This window comes from Mustela putorius, unplaced genomic scaffold (assembly GCF_011764305.1).
Source record: "Mustela putorius furo isolate JIRA1106 unplaced genomic scaffold, ASM1176430v1.1 tig00003853_pilon_pilon_pilon, whole genome shotgun sequence".
Taxonomy (NCBI): domain Eukaryota; kingdom Metazoa; phylum Chordata; class Mammalia; order Carnivora; family Mustelidae; genus Mustela; species Mustela putorius.
In genome coordinates this window covers 19,274,342-19,289,213 of record NW_025422005.1, presented here as the reverse complement: position 1 = coordinate 19,289,213, position 14,872 = coordinate 19,274,342, and the positions used below count along the sequence as shown (strand labels likewise).

Sequence of the window (14,872 nt, the reverse complement as noted above, 5' to 3'; positions counted from 1 at the left end):
ATCTCTTTTCGGCTTATTCTCATGGTGAACTCCTACGTCAGGCTTCCCAATTCTTAAAACACCACGAGCCAATATAGGCAGAGGTCCTAAACATTTAAATGAATGTATGATTTTAGTCCTCACAACTACAGGAAGTATTTCAATCCTCATTTTATACATAAGGAAACGGGCTCAGAGAAGATAAATAACTTGCCCAAAGTCATTTCACTGCAGGCCTAAAACCAGACGCACCCACTAGAATGTGTCCTTCACTTAAAACACCTTATTTTCTACAGTGCATACATCCAGGGCACATGGGAGGCTCAGTCAGTGAAGAGTCTAACTTCAGCTCAGGCCATGATCTCAGGGTCCTCCGATGGGAGCTCCGAATTGGACTCTGAGCTCAGCAAGGAATATGCTTCCCCCACTCCCTCTCCCTCTGTCCCTCCCCTGCTCATCTGCATACATACACACACTCTCTCTCTCAAATAAATAAAATCTTTTTTTTTTTAAAGATTTTATTTATTTATTTGACAGACAGAGATCACAAGTAGGCAGAGAGAGAGGCAGAAGCAGACTCCCCACTGAGCAGAGAGCCCGACGTGGGGCTCAATCCCAGGACCCTGGCAGAGGCTTTAACATACTGAGCCACCCAGGCACCCCTAAATCAAATCTTAAAATAAGTAAAATAAGATGTACACATCTGACCCTGCAATTTGATACAACACTAATGCAACTATTTCAATAAAGATAAATTTAAATGCACTGACTGGGAAAGATCAGAGCTAACATTAAATGAAAAAACAAGCTTCAGAAAATATACAGTGCAGAGGCGCCTGGGTGGCTCAGTCAGTTAAGCGTCCAACTCTTGATTTTGGCTCAGGTCATGATCTCAGGGTCATGAGATCAAGTCCCATTTTGGGCTCCACAATGGGCATGGTTAAGCCTGCTTAAGATTCTCACTTGCCTTCTTCCTCTGCCCAACAACTCCCTCTAAAAAAAAAAAAAAAAAAAGGGAAAAGAAGAAATAGAGTACAAGGGCATCTGGGTGGCTCAGTTGGTTAAACATTTGCCTTTGGTTCATGTAATGATCCCAGGGTCCTGGGATCGAGCCCTACATCGGGCTCGCTGCTCAGTGGGGGGGGGGGGGTGTCCGCTTCTCCCTCTGCCCTTCCCCTCATGTGCATGCTCTCTCTCCCTCTTCCAAAAAGAAGTAAATAAATACAAATTTTAAAAATAAAAATGAAAAATAAAGAAAGAACAAAGTTTAGAAAGACATAAACACCATACTCTCAATGGTGATTACTTTTGGAAGGAAAGACTATCTCTTTTTTACTTTACGTACTTCTGTTACTGTTTGAATGTACTATAAAGAACATTTTTTAGGAGCACCTGGGTGGCTCGGTTGAATAAGCGTCTGCCTTCAACTCGGGTCATGATCCCGGTACCCCGGGATCGAGTCCTGCATCAGGCTCCCTGCTCTGCAGGAAGCCTGCTTCTCCCTCTGCCTCTCTCTCTTTCTGTTTCTCATGAATAAATAAATAAAATAATTTTTTATTTTAGAACATTTTTTAAAAAGATTTATTATTTGAGAGAGAGAGGGCGTGAGGTGTATGTGTGTGTGCAGGGCGGGGTAGCAGGAAAGGGGGAGAGAGAATCTCAAGCAGACTCCCTGGTGAGCGCAGAGCTTGACCTAGGGCTCCATCCCAGGACCCCAAGATCATGACCTGAGCTGAAATCAAGAGCCAGCTGCTTGAATGACTGAGCCATCCAGGTGCCGCTGAACAGCACTTTTAAAAACTTCTAAGTCATGAGGATCTTGAAACACTGCAAAAAAATCCATGTTCCTTAAGATTTTAAAAAACAGCAAAATGATCAGCCCCTGTTAAGAGCTACTTTCTCAAATAGACAGACATTTAGAAAGGAGACGGAATGGAAGAAGAATGGGGACTGCTCCCATTTATCGGAAGTAAAACACGCCTGTCCGTGAAAAGAAGCTATCTGCAAGGCTAGTCCGCTGGTTCTAAGAACACTGATTACCTGTCCTACCAAGCACCAAGAGGCAGAATTTGGAATCTGTAAGTGGTAAGACTTGCATCTCGGGAGGATCTAGAAGATAAAATTTCTTCGTGGGAACATTCTTTAAGGAGCACAGTTAAAAAAGCAGGGATCTGGGCTGTCTTTTTCCCAACCCCCATCTCCCCACCCGGTAAGATTTATTTATTTATTTGAAAGAGAGAGAAGAGAGAGGGAGCACAAGCTGGGGGAGGGGCACAGGGAGAGGGAGAGAATCTCAAGCAGACTCCCTGCTGAGCACAGAACCCAGCTTGGGGCTCGATCTCACAACCCTAAGATCACGATATTAGCTGAAATCAAGAGTTGGACACTCAACTGACTGAGCCACCCAGGCAGCCCTGGGCTGAGTATTTAAAATGAGACTACATTTACCATCTGTGTTCCTTTGGGACCTCTTTCTGCAAATCACAGAGGGAGTTTTCACTTATGAACTGCAAGAAGAATTTCCCTAAAAATCTGATAGTCTCGTCTTAGCTGCATGGTCTTAATTCTCTAAGAAATCTGAGGCCCTGTATAATAAATCTAATTTCTCAGTTCTCTTTTCTTTGAAATGGGAACATTTGTCCTATCTATTTATAGGTTGCTGTGAGGGTCAAATCAAATCAAGTAACAGGGGCACCTGGATGGCTCAGTTGATTAAGTATCCAACTCTTGGGGCACCTGGATGGCTCAGTTGGTTAAGCAACTGCCTTCGGTTCGGGTCATGATCCTAGGATCCTAGGATTGAGTCCCACATTGGGTCCCCTGCTCAGTGGAAAGCCCGCTTCTCCCTCTCTTTCTGCCTGCTACTCTGTTTACTTGTACGCTCTTTCTCTGTGTCAAATAAATAAAACCTTAAAAAAAAAATTATCTGGTACGCCTGGGTGGCTCAGTTGGTTAAGCCGCTGCCTTCGGCTCAGGTCATGATCCCAGGGTCCTGGAATCAAGTCCCGCATCGGGCTCTTTGCTCAGCAGGGAGCCTGCTTCTCTCACTGTCTCTGCCTGCCTCTCTCGCTGTCTCTGCCTGCCTTTCTGCCTACTTGTGTGTACTCTCTCTATCTCTGGCAAATAAATAAAATCTTTAAAAAAAAAAAAAGTATCCAACTCTTGATTTCAGCTCAGGTCATAATCTCAGGGTTGTGAACTTGGCCCTGTGTTGGGCTCCCTGCTGGCGTGGAGATCTCTCTCTCCCTCTGCCCCCAACCCTAAAAAAACAAAAACAAGTGAAATAACAGATCTGAGTGTACCTCAGGAAGTAACTATAAAGTATTATGTAAATAAAGAAGAAATGTTATTTCCAATCCCACCACTTTACTGTGTGACTTCAGATCCCCACTTAATCTCTCTGAGTTTCAAATGTGTCTGCAAAAGGTTTGCTCCATCTACTTCAAGCAGTGGGCAGAATTCTTAACTGAAAATGAGGTAACTCTAAGGGGGCAGGAGGAGATAAAATCAACAAAATGAAAATAGAACACCTGTGCTATGGCCAACAAAAATTCGTCATTACTTGGCATTAGCTGTCTACATGAAGACTTTAAAGAAATAATGTTCTTCTTCTTTTTTTTTTTTTTTTAAAGTAATCTCTCACCCAATCTGGGGCTGAAACCATAACCCCAAGATCAAGAGTTTCATACTCTACCGACTCAGATAGTCAGGTGCCCAGAAGTAATTTCTGTTAAAAAAAGTGAAATACCGGGTGCCTGGGTGGCTCAGTGGGTTAAGCCGCTGCCTTCGGCTCAGGTCATGATCTCAGGGTCCTGGGATCGAGTCCCGCATCGGGCTCTCTGCTCAGCGGAGAGCCTGCTTCCCTTCCTCTCTCTCTGCCTGCCTCTCTGCCCACTTGTGATTTCTCTCTGTCAAATAAATAAATAAAATCTTTAAAAAAAAAAAAAAAAAAAAAAGTGAAATACCAGCTTTCACCTACAAAACCAGAGTAGTTTACAATTCTGTTTGGCAAGAATAAGATGAAATGGACACACCCAGATTCTGAGGTAACAAAGCAAAATCCTGATAAGAGTTAAGTTTATAAACTTCCTTGTAGCATTATTTGTAGTAAGGACAAATTAGAAACAACCTACATAACCAACAACTTGAATGATTAAGTCAATTAAAGCAAGACACATTCTGCAGCCATTAGAAATGGTGAGACAAAAGATGAAAAATATGAGGCATAGAAAAGTGCTCATATTACAACATCAAGTGAACAAAAGCATAACACAGGTTGTAATGTGTTCACAGTGTGATTTCTTTTGTTATAAATATTTATGTCATTACTGGATTTGTGTTTTAAAAAGACAACTCTGGGGGCGCTTGGGTGGCTCAGTCGATTAAGTGGCTGCCTTTGGCTCAGGTCATGATCCCAGTATCCTGGGATGGAGCCCCACATCAGGCTCCTTGCTCAGCAGGGAGACTGCTTCTCCCCTGCCTGCCATTCTCCCTGCTTCTGCTTGCTCTCTCTCTGTGTCAAAAATAAAGAAAATCTTAAAAATAAATAAAATAAAATAAAATAAAAAGATGACTGGCTGAACTTTGAACCACAACTCATCACTGCTTTCATCACATCAGCTTGTGCCCTACGCATCCATTAGCGTGACCCAGCGGCACGGGTGACTTATGTGTGTACATGAACCAGACTCGGAGCTGCCTGAGGGCAAACCCCATGAAACCTTCAACTCTGTGTTCTTGCCCTTCTAGCATGGCAACTTCTTGGGACAGAGAAAGACCTGATACAAGTTTGAATAAATGAGTGAATGGATCACTGGAAATAGATCTCAGAAACAAATACATATTGGTTTTCTGAATGTGAGGAGCTTACAGGCTAAAAAAGTTTTTGACAATGTACTTGCAAACAACCTAGAACGTAAATACAGGTAACAGACATTGTCACCAACTTGATGGGAAAAATCCACTCAGTTGATTAAACTCACACACACATATCTAAGCAAACAGTAAGACCTACAAAGACATCCTAAAAATCAAAGTGTTACCAGGAGTGTTGCTGATCCTGGAAGACCTAAATTTTCATCTTCCTTTTTCTTTTTTTTTTTTTAAAGTCTTTTATTTATTTTTTTAAAGATTTTTTTATTTGACAGAGAGAGATCACAAGTAGGCATAGAGGCAGGCAGAGAGAGAGAGAGAGGAGGAAGCAGGCTCCCTGCTGAGCAGAGAGCCCGACGCGGGACTCGATCCCAGAACCCTGAGATCATGACCTGAGCCGAAGGCAGTGGCTTAACCCACTGAGCCACCCAGGCACCCAATTTTCATCTTTCTATATCCAGTAGTTTGTAAATCCTCTCTGATGAACATGTATGACCTTTATAAAAGTATGTCCATATTGGGGCTCCGATCAGCCCAGTCCAAGTAGAACACTAACCTTTCTAAGCTTGCAGCCTCCTTCCCTGGCAACCCTGACCCACCCACACTTTATCTATCTGCTTGACTAATCCACGTAGGCAGGTTCCTAAGCCACGTAAGGCAAAGAAAATTAATATGGGAAAACTTCCTGGGCAAGAAAGACGAGATAAAGGTCAGTGGTTGTCACTGTGGTATGAGTATCAAGAACACTGAACTTAGGGGCACCTGGGTGGCTCAGTGGGTTGGGGCCTCTGCCTTCGACTCAGGTCATGATCCCAGGCCTGGGATCGAGCCCCGCATCGGGCTCTCTGCTCTGCAGGGAACCTGCTTTCTCCCCTCTCTCTCTCTCTGCCTGCCTCTCTCCCTACTTGTGATTTCTCTCTCTCTGTCAAATAAATAAAATCTTTAAAAAAAAAAAAAAAAGAACACTGAACTTAGAAGCATGATCAGAGTTCTAGTCCCAGGCAAGAATACACACAAATCTACTGGCCAAAACCTTTCTTTCTTTCCAGCATAAACATTTGTCTCTTTAAATGAAACATTAACTGGAAAGCACAATAGTACTGGGAACAACTATGAAATCACCCCATAGGTCAAGAATCAGAAAATCACAAAAACCTGCACCTACTCATACAACCCTGTTCCTCTTCGTCTCTCATCTTCCTGCCCGCCCTCCACTGACTTAACCAGCATCTTAATTTCTTCCCCAACAGTTCATTTTCTTTTTCTTTTTTTTTTTTTAATTTTATTTATTTATTTGACAGAGAGAGATCACAGGTAGGTAGAGAGGCTGGCAGAGAGAGAGAGAGAGAGAAGCAGGCTCCCTGCTGAGCAGAAAGCCCGATGTGGGACTCGATCCCAGGACCCTGAGATCATGACCCGAGCCAAAGGCAGCGGCCCAACCCACTGAGCCACCCAGGCGCCCCCCCCAACAGTTCACTTTCAATCCATAGCTTAATTGACCTCTCTAGAGCATTCGACACTGTTGCTCCCACCAATGACCCCTTCCTCCCACCCTGCACCAGCAAAGTCCCTCTTCTCTTGGCTTCCGTAATACCGACTGCCTGGTTTTCTTCCTGCCTTTCTGGTTGTTCATCCTTTTTATCCCTTAAGGCTTCTTCTCCTCTACCCAGCCAGCACAACTCAGAGTTTCTCAAAACTCCATCCTTGGCCCTCCCCCTCTCTCATTCCAGACTCTGACATCTACGTTCAACATCTACAGTTTATCCCAAATCAAACTGCTGACCTTCTTTCTCAAACTGGATCCTCCCTCGGAGATCCCTAGCACAGGGAAGGGCACCGCTGTGCACTGTTTCGGAAGTCAAAAACCCTGGAGTCTCACATAACACATTTTTTTTCCAGACCTGGCCCATGAAGGCCTCTCAATTTTATCTACTTCATAACACTCGATGCGGTCTACTTGACTTCTTCCTCCACCACCACCACCATGCAAGCTCCATTCCAGGTAATCCCTACCTGAATTATCCCAACAACCTTTCTATTACCGACAACCTCCTCACACTACTACTGCCTCTTTCCTCGGGTATTGCTTTTCCTTCCTTCTCTGGCCACTTATCATTTCCCTAGCAAAGCCTTCCCTACCAGGTCTATTCCTCTTACTCTAAATTCTTGTACCATGCACTGATGCTTTTATAACATTGGTCACCATTATAATTGTATGTCAATGTGTATAATATTGATTATGGCCTGTTTCCTTTACCAGAGCTCCCTGAGCACAGGACATACATACTTTTATTTTTGCCACTGTACCCACTCTGTACAACATGCTTGGCCTACATTTATGTGGCATTTTTAAAATGTTTGTTGAGTGAATAAATGACTGACTGACTGAATGAGCTATGTGGCACAGAAAACCACCCAGCTGTTGGAGAGGAAAAGGATTTACAGAACAGCCTTAAAAACAGTCTCCTTTTCTGCTTATCTAATTCCACTCTCACTGAGCAACTTTCTAATCGTTAATTTAATTTTGCAGATAAATCAATTATACCCAAGAAAGGAATCAGACAAATTCCTGAGTCCCAAGGTCCAGGTGACAGAGGAAAAGGACAGGTACTCTGAAATCAGACAGCTCTAGTGATGAGTCAGCTCTGGCGCTCACTAGCAGAATGGTCTGGGGAAAGCCGTTCAACGCTCAGCTCGGTTTTCTCATCTATAAAATGGAGAAAACACCTGAACCTCTCACACATGAGATCAAGGACTAAGTAAAATACAGAACATAACACATCGCCTGTGTTATTTTTGCTGTTATTTTACTCTTGCTATTATTAGCTGATTAATAATATTACTAAATGTTACACTAACAATAACATGACGGGACTGAGAGGCTAGATGGCTTCCAAAATCTTTCAAGCTCTAATAGTTGGGACTCCACATGCTGCTTGGAATGAATAATTGTCTTTTTGGAAAATACCTGAATTTTGCATGAAACTGTAAAATGAGAGACCTAAAGGACTAAACCCAGCACAAGCTGCATTCCTGAGAAATCATTCGAGGGCAAACACTGCCAAAGGGCCAGAAAGACATCCTTTTTTTTTTTTTCTTTTAAGATTTTATTTATTTATTTTTTTAAAGATTTTGCTTTTTTTATAACTTTTTTTTTTAAGATTTTATTTATTTATTTGAGAGAGAGACAGTGAGAGAGAACATGAGCGAGGAGAAGGTCAGAGAGAGAAGCAGACTCCCCGTGGAGCTGGGAGGCCGATGCGGGACTCGATCCCAGTACTCTGGGATCATGACCTGAGCCGAAGGCAGTCGTCCAACCAACTGAGCCACCCAGGCGTCCCAAAAGATTTTGCTTTTAAAGTAATCCCTACACCCAATGTGGGGGCATAAACTCACAACCTCCGAGATCAAGAGTCCCATGCCCCACTGACTGAGAGCCCCATGCCCCATGGAGGACATCTTTTCTTTTCTTTTTTTTTTTTTTTAAGATTTTATTTGAGAGAGGCAGAGATAGTACACATGAGCAAGAGGGAGAGGGAGAAGCAGACTCCCTGCTGAGCAGGGAGCCTGATATGGGAGCTTGATCCCAGGACCCCGAGATCATGACCTAAGACAAAGTCAGACACTCAACCTACTGAGCCACCCAAGTGCCCTGGAGGCCATCTTTTTAAAAAAATTTGTGAATTTTAAGCCATCTGGATGGCTCAGTCGGTGAGGCATCTGCTTTCGGCTTAGGTTGTGATCTGGCGGTCCTGGGAAGAGGCCCAGTGTTGGGCTCCTTTCTCAGTTGGGGGATCTGCCTCTCCTTCTCCCTCTGCCCCTCCCTCCTGCTCATTCTCTATCTTAAATACATAAATTTTAAAAATTAAAAAAAAAAAAAATGAATTCCAGAGGCACCTGGCTGGCTCAGTCAGTGGAGCACCAGACTCTTGATCTTGGGGTCATGACTTCAAGCCCCAAGTTAGGTGCAGACTTACTTAAAAATAAAACCTTAAAAAAAAAATTAATTCCAATATAGTTAACATGAGTGTTATATTAGTTTCAGGTGTAAGGACATCATTTTTTTTTTTTTTAAAGATTTTATTTATTTATTTGACAGAGAGAAATCACAAGTAGATGGAGAGGCAGGCAGAGAGAGAGAGAGGGAAGCAGGCTCCCTGCTGAGCAGAGAGCCCGATGCGGGACTCGATCCCAGGACCCTGAGATCATGACCTGAGCCGAAGGCAGCGGCTTAACCCACTGAGCCACCCAGGCGCCCAGGACATCATTTTTTAGTGAATGCCACAGCTTTGCTACCTGCTACGCCATTTTCTCTGGTGCTTCCTGAGTTGTGGTGAACACAGAAATTCTGAAGTAGGCTACAGTAAGCCTATCCTAAGCTCTGTTGCGGGGGGGTGGGAGGAGTGGTCACGCCCTCACTCTGTCTACATGCATCTCTCATTTGACTTCCAGCCCAAGGACATGGCTTAGGAGGGGCAAGCCTGGCTTCCCTACCGGTGATCATGTTAAACAAGCAGGGATACCTGGGTTCCAGCAGGCCCTGCTCCACTCCCCAGGCCATCTCTCTCACAGCATTGCTGATCTCGTGACGGGATGTGTAAGCAAAGCAGACATTCAGGAAACACCTGAGAAAGGAAGAAGAGAATAATTTACCAGAGGAAGGGACTAAGTCACTGTCTGTAGAGTACTGCTTCCCCAGAAGAACACACACACACCCCAAATGTGAATCGTGGATATCTCTGAAAGGTGAGATCATGAATTCTCTGCGTTTTCCAACTTTTCTTAGAATAAACATGTTATTAATTTTGTAATAAGACACACACTAAATGACCCTTTTGCCCCTAACCCTCTCTCCTGCTGCCAACCAGCTTTCAGAGGACGTGAATTCACTGTGATACTAGTACAAGCAAAGTAGAACAGGAAGGAAATTTGATGCAGTCCACTGCCAAACACATATTATATTCCAAAGGCACACCTCATGAAATATGATTACTGAACTCTGGTCACCTCTGCATCTGCATGACCTCCCAATATCAGCCTCTCCATGGGTTAAAGGAGTGGGACAGAGAAAGATTTTCTTGAAGGATCTGCCTTCAGAGACAGAGATATACCATAGACAGAAACAAAATATATTATAATACGGGGTATCAGACAGGTCCTAGAGTACTCTGATCCAGAGCTCAAGGCCACATCCATAGCTTATCCACCCTATAATGCTCATTTCGACCCTAGCCCATCAAGTAAAAAACTAATAATAATGATTATTATATATATGTGCATATGTAACCTATGTATATGTATGCATCACGGAGGGTAGGCGCATAGTGGAGGAAGAGGATGAAACACTCTATGTGTATGTTCGCACACATTTGACGAGGTAGTAAAAACCATCTCTAGCCCGCCCTGCAGACGGAAGAGGTCTCTAAGCATTCCCAACCCCTCCTGGCCTCTTGTACCAAATGCATACCAAGAAAGCCCAGCATGTCTCCCTCAAGCTAGCAGGGAGTCAGAGACCACTCTGGGATGCTCCGGGGAAATGGGAACACTTACTTGTTATAGTTCTTGGTGGCCTGCACCGCCTGTGCAATCAGCTCCTGGAGATCCAAGGGCAACAAATGCAGATCGCCCAGGACCCGGATACACACCCCATGCTTCTGCAGTTTCTCCCTGATCAGGAAAAGGAGGCAGGGTTGGGACAGAGAGTCCATGGACCTGGAGAACTTCTTACACTCAACTGCCAGTTCCTAAGTGCTGCCCTGTGTGTCAGGCACTGTCCCAGGTGCACTGTGTCACCGCATCCCCTCAATGACTCTGACCCAAGTCTGCCACATTCCTCATTCTACTGCAGGAGACAGACACTCAGACAGGCAGGCAGACACGGCCCAAGGTCAGCCGGCCATTAAGGGCAGTATCAGAACCGAAAGCCAGGTCTGCCTGATTTAAGAACCCGAACCCGAATTCTTTACCACACATCACACCGCTTCAAGTGTCCTTCTCGGCAAGTTACATTTTATATATCCTGTCCCGTTCTGACAAGGGAATGAACTCAAGGGCAGGAGCTATACTGTTCGTTACTTCTGTACCTTCTGATAAAAGATGTTAATAACAGCAACATCTCAGATTAATTTAATTTAATTTTATATATTTTTAAGATTTTATTTAGCCACCTGACAGAGAGAGAGTGATCACAAGTAGGCAGAGCAGCAGAGAGAGAGAGGGAAGCAGGCTCCCTGCCGAGCAGAGAGCCCGACGCGGGGCTGATCCCAGTACCCTGAGACCAACCCATTGAGCCACCAAGCGCCCCCTCAGATTAATTTTATGTTTACTAAGTGCCAGACACTGGTCTAAGTGCTTTATACGCATCAGTACGTTCTATCCTTACACCAGCCTTTAAGGGGGACAGTATTATCATTACTCTTTTATAGACGAGGAAACTGAAGCACCGGGAGGCTAGGTAATTTACTCAACATCAGACAGGTGGTGAGTGGAAAGCTGAACCTAGGGAGCCTGGTTCCTGGGCCTGTCCTTTTGGATCATGGTATCTTGCTGCCTCCGTAAGTTATTCCCAAACTCTGCACAGCGGGCATGAATTCTGTAACCCAACCAGCTCCCTTCACCTGGGGACACTATGGAAAAACTGAATGACAAGTGTTTGTTAAATGGGAACTTAGTAACAAGAAGATTCCGTAGGGCGGGCAGGTCCTTGAGATCCCTGGTCCAGAGTGCAAGGCCGCATCCATAGCGGGTCCACTCCATAACCTGCATCACTCTGTTTCCAGAGTGAAGCAAGATCTAGCCACCTGTTTTCATGAATCCACCGAAGCTGCTACAGTAGACAAATGAATACTCGGGATCAAGGCAAAACCAGAATGAAAAGAGCTAGATTCAAATCCTAGAGGCAGCCCTTACTGGATGACCTTGTATAACAGCCTCTCTCAGCCTCAGTTTCCCATACCCTGTGAACTGGGGTAATAACCATCCCTGTCCTACTCTCCACACTGGCCTGTGTTGAGGGAGAGGATGTACCTGTAAGTGTTTACTCTCAGACAACAGTCGGGTTACTTGAGTGAGGTCTACAGGGAAGGAGAGGCAAAAGCCCTGGCAAGGAGCCAGGAGACCCAGGTTCCCAACCTGGTTCTGCCATAAGCTAACTGGGGAGGTTTCCACACCATGGGCATGCCTTGTGCTTCTATCCACTAGGGCTGTCTCCCAACTGATGAAACTGAACTAGTCCCGTGAACTCATTAAAGAACTCATTCTTTAAGTCACACATTAAACAGAACCCCAGGGGCACCTGGGTGGCTCAGCTAGTTAAGTGCCTGCCTTCAGCTCAGGTCATGATCTCAGTGCCCTGAGATCAAGCCCCGCATAGGGCTCCCTGCTCAGCCTAGAGTCTGCTTCTCCCTTTTCCTCTGCCTGCCACTCCCCCTGCTTGTGTTCTTTCTCATTCTGTGAAATAAATAAATGAAATCTTAAAAAAACAAACAAAAAACACACCAAAAAACCAGAAGCCTAATATATAAAATAGGTAAATGTCAACCAGCACCCTGTGCCCCCTTCCCTCTGGCTTTTTGCACACCCACTCCTCAGAACTCTGAGGGTCTACTGCACATTGCTGGAAAACCACTGAAAACATTTCTTCTTGTTCTGTCCAGGACTTTAGAACTTAAGACCATTTTCTCTCCTGCTGACTGATTAGCGCAATCTCAGAGGCACCTATACTGCCATGCATTTTGATCTCTCAGGAACTGTGAGATTACCTCCTGTCTTTCGGAGCAGTGTAGCAGACAACAGCTCAGCTCTAGAGTTGGAAAGGTCTTTTTTTTTTTTTTTTTTTTTTTTTTTTTTTTTTTTTTTTTTTAAAGATTTTATTTATTTATTTGACAGAGAGAAATCACAAGTAGATGGAGAGGCAGGCAGAGAGAGAGGGGGAAGCAGGCTCCCTGCTGAGCAGAGAGCCCGATGCGGGACTCGATCCCAGGACTCTGAGATCATGACCTGAGCCGAAGGCAGCGGCTTAACCCACTGAGCCACCCAGGCGCCCGAGAGTTGGAAAGGTCTTGTCTGTCTTGCCTCTGCCTGTCTGATAGCTGTGTGACCCAGGAGACACACCTAAACTTTTCTGGTTTTCATTCTTCTCCTCTCTACAACTAGGTAATAATAATCTCTTTCTCATAGGATAATGTGAATATTAAATGAAAATACATGCCAGGCTTAGGGCCTGGCACACAGTGTGATCAGAAGAATTTCTGTACATGTGACGTACAGAAGAATTTGAATACCTGGGAAGTGCCCCCAATGCCTCCAAACCCAGCCCTTGGGTGGGAACTCTGAGCCACACGGGCTCTGTTGGGGACCAGGAAGCTAGGTCTGTGGCCAAGTCTTGTTATCCTATTATGGACCTACCCCTGACTACCTTCCCCAACCCAAAATCCACCCTGGAACAGAAATGACAAAATTGGGTCACCTGGGTGGCTCAGTGGGTTAACCCTCTGCCTTCGGCTCAGATCATGATCTCAGGGTCCTGGGATAGAGCCCCACATCAGGCTCTCTGCTCAGCAGGGAGCCTGCCTCCCCCTCTCCCTCTGCCTCTCTACCTACTTGTGATCTCTCTCTCTCTGTCAAATAAATAAATATAATAAAAATCTTAAAAAAAAAAAAAAAGAAATAACAAAATTGTTCTAGGCCCAGCTCCACGAATGCTCTAGGCTCTCTGTTCTCTCATCCCCCTGGGTCCTGGTACAGGGAAGAGCTGCACAGAAAAGGGTTGTAATAAAGACTGGAGCAGTCCTGGCTGGGGAAGTTTCCACACTTTGAAGCAAATCATCTCCATCAAACTTCCTCTTTATTCCTTTCCAGCCTTGCTCCCTAAGTTAGTTTAAACTTAGTGACAGCAAAGAACAGTACTGAGTCTTCCCCATAAAGGCCTCATACACATTATTCTGTCCCTTCCAAGAGTATAGAGCAGTATAGTAATGTTTTAGGATGATTACATGGCAGAAAAGGACTTTTCCAACATTTCTCTGATGCTACTCCCCTGATCATAGTTTATTGGTTGTGGGGTAGAAATGTAAAGTGGGCTATTAATTAACGGCTTTAGTTAATTCTGGGCTGCTCTCGTGAAGCGGTCAAAGGCGGAGTTCAGAGAGTAGGAAGAGGCCCTAGCTAATGGATTTCAATTCCTGGTTTCAGTTTTGCTTGAGGCTGGTTACACTTGTCTTGAATTCTGTGAAATATCTCTGTATCATCAGATAAACACCTACTTTAAAAAAAGGGGGGGGGGACTAGCTTGCATTGATGCCATCAGAGATCTGACTAACATTAAAAGGGTTTAGCGTTCCTTAAATAAGCCTGAGATAAGAGGGGTGAGGGTTATGGTCCGAGCACACTCCCCACTCCGATAAAATCTTACTGTTCTTCCATCAAGCGGCCGAACTTCTGACGGGCCAGATCCATTAGCCCGTCTACCTCACTCTTGGAGCGTTTGAAGTTCTCAATGCTGAATGCGTAGACCGTCACCTCTAGGATGCCCAGGTTCAAACACCAGCGCAGGGTCTGAGAGGGAGAAGGCAAGGAGCTAGGGTACGAGGAAGAGCAGGGAGGCAAATTACGGGATGCCTCCGCTCCCACTCCGCACTGGAGGCGAGAGGCAGACTTTTCTCCTCCCCAAACCCAGTAAAGCTAGGATAACCCCAGTGTTTCTGTCAGAATAACAAACCAAGTAAGCAGAAAGCCACCACTTGAGAAACTGAAAAATGTGAACTTAATGAGTAAACTGTGGTTTATTAGAAAGAACCCTTTACCGACAAGAGTCAAGATCTGGGTTCCAGTCCCCAAATCCAACGTGCACTTGCTGTGTGAGGGTAGGCAAATCATTTAACTTCTATGGGCCTAACTCTCCTTATCTGTAAAACAGGAGCACCGTCCATCACTCACAAGGTGGCTGAAGGACAATATAAAACACAAGGTATTAGGGGCACCTGGGTGGCTCAGTCAGTTAAGCATCTGACCTCAGCTCAGG

General features: G+C 44.8%; 1 protein-coding gene across 4 annotated transcripts in view; it reads right to left on the bottom strand.

The window, feature by feature from the left end:
• DHDDS (dehydrodolichyl diphosphate synthase subunit) overlaps positions 1 to 14,872 on the bottom strand; it is a 32,526-nt gene that overhangs the window by 12,136 nt on the left and 5,518 nt on the right. For all 4 annotated transcript variants that reach the window (XM_013047296.2, XM_013047304.2, XM_045064006.1 and 1 more), the window contains exons 4-6: positions 14,264 to 14,406; positions 10,402 to 10,518; positions 9,375 to 9,476 (exon numbers count right to left, since the gene is read on the bottom strand). In XM_013047296.2, the coding sequence (XP_012902750.1) occupies positions 9,375 to 9,476; positions 10,402 to 10,518; positions 14,264 to 14,406 (362 nt within the window). The remainder of the gene's footprint in view (positions 1 to 9,374; positions 9,477 to 10,401; positions 10,519 to 14,263; positions 14,407 to 14,872) is intronic.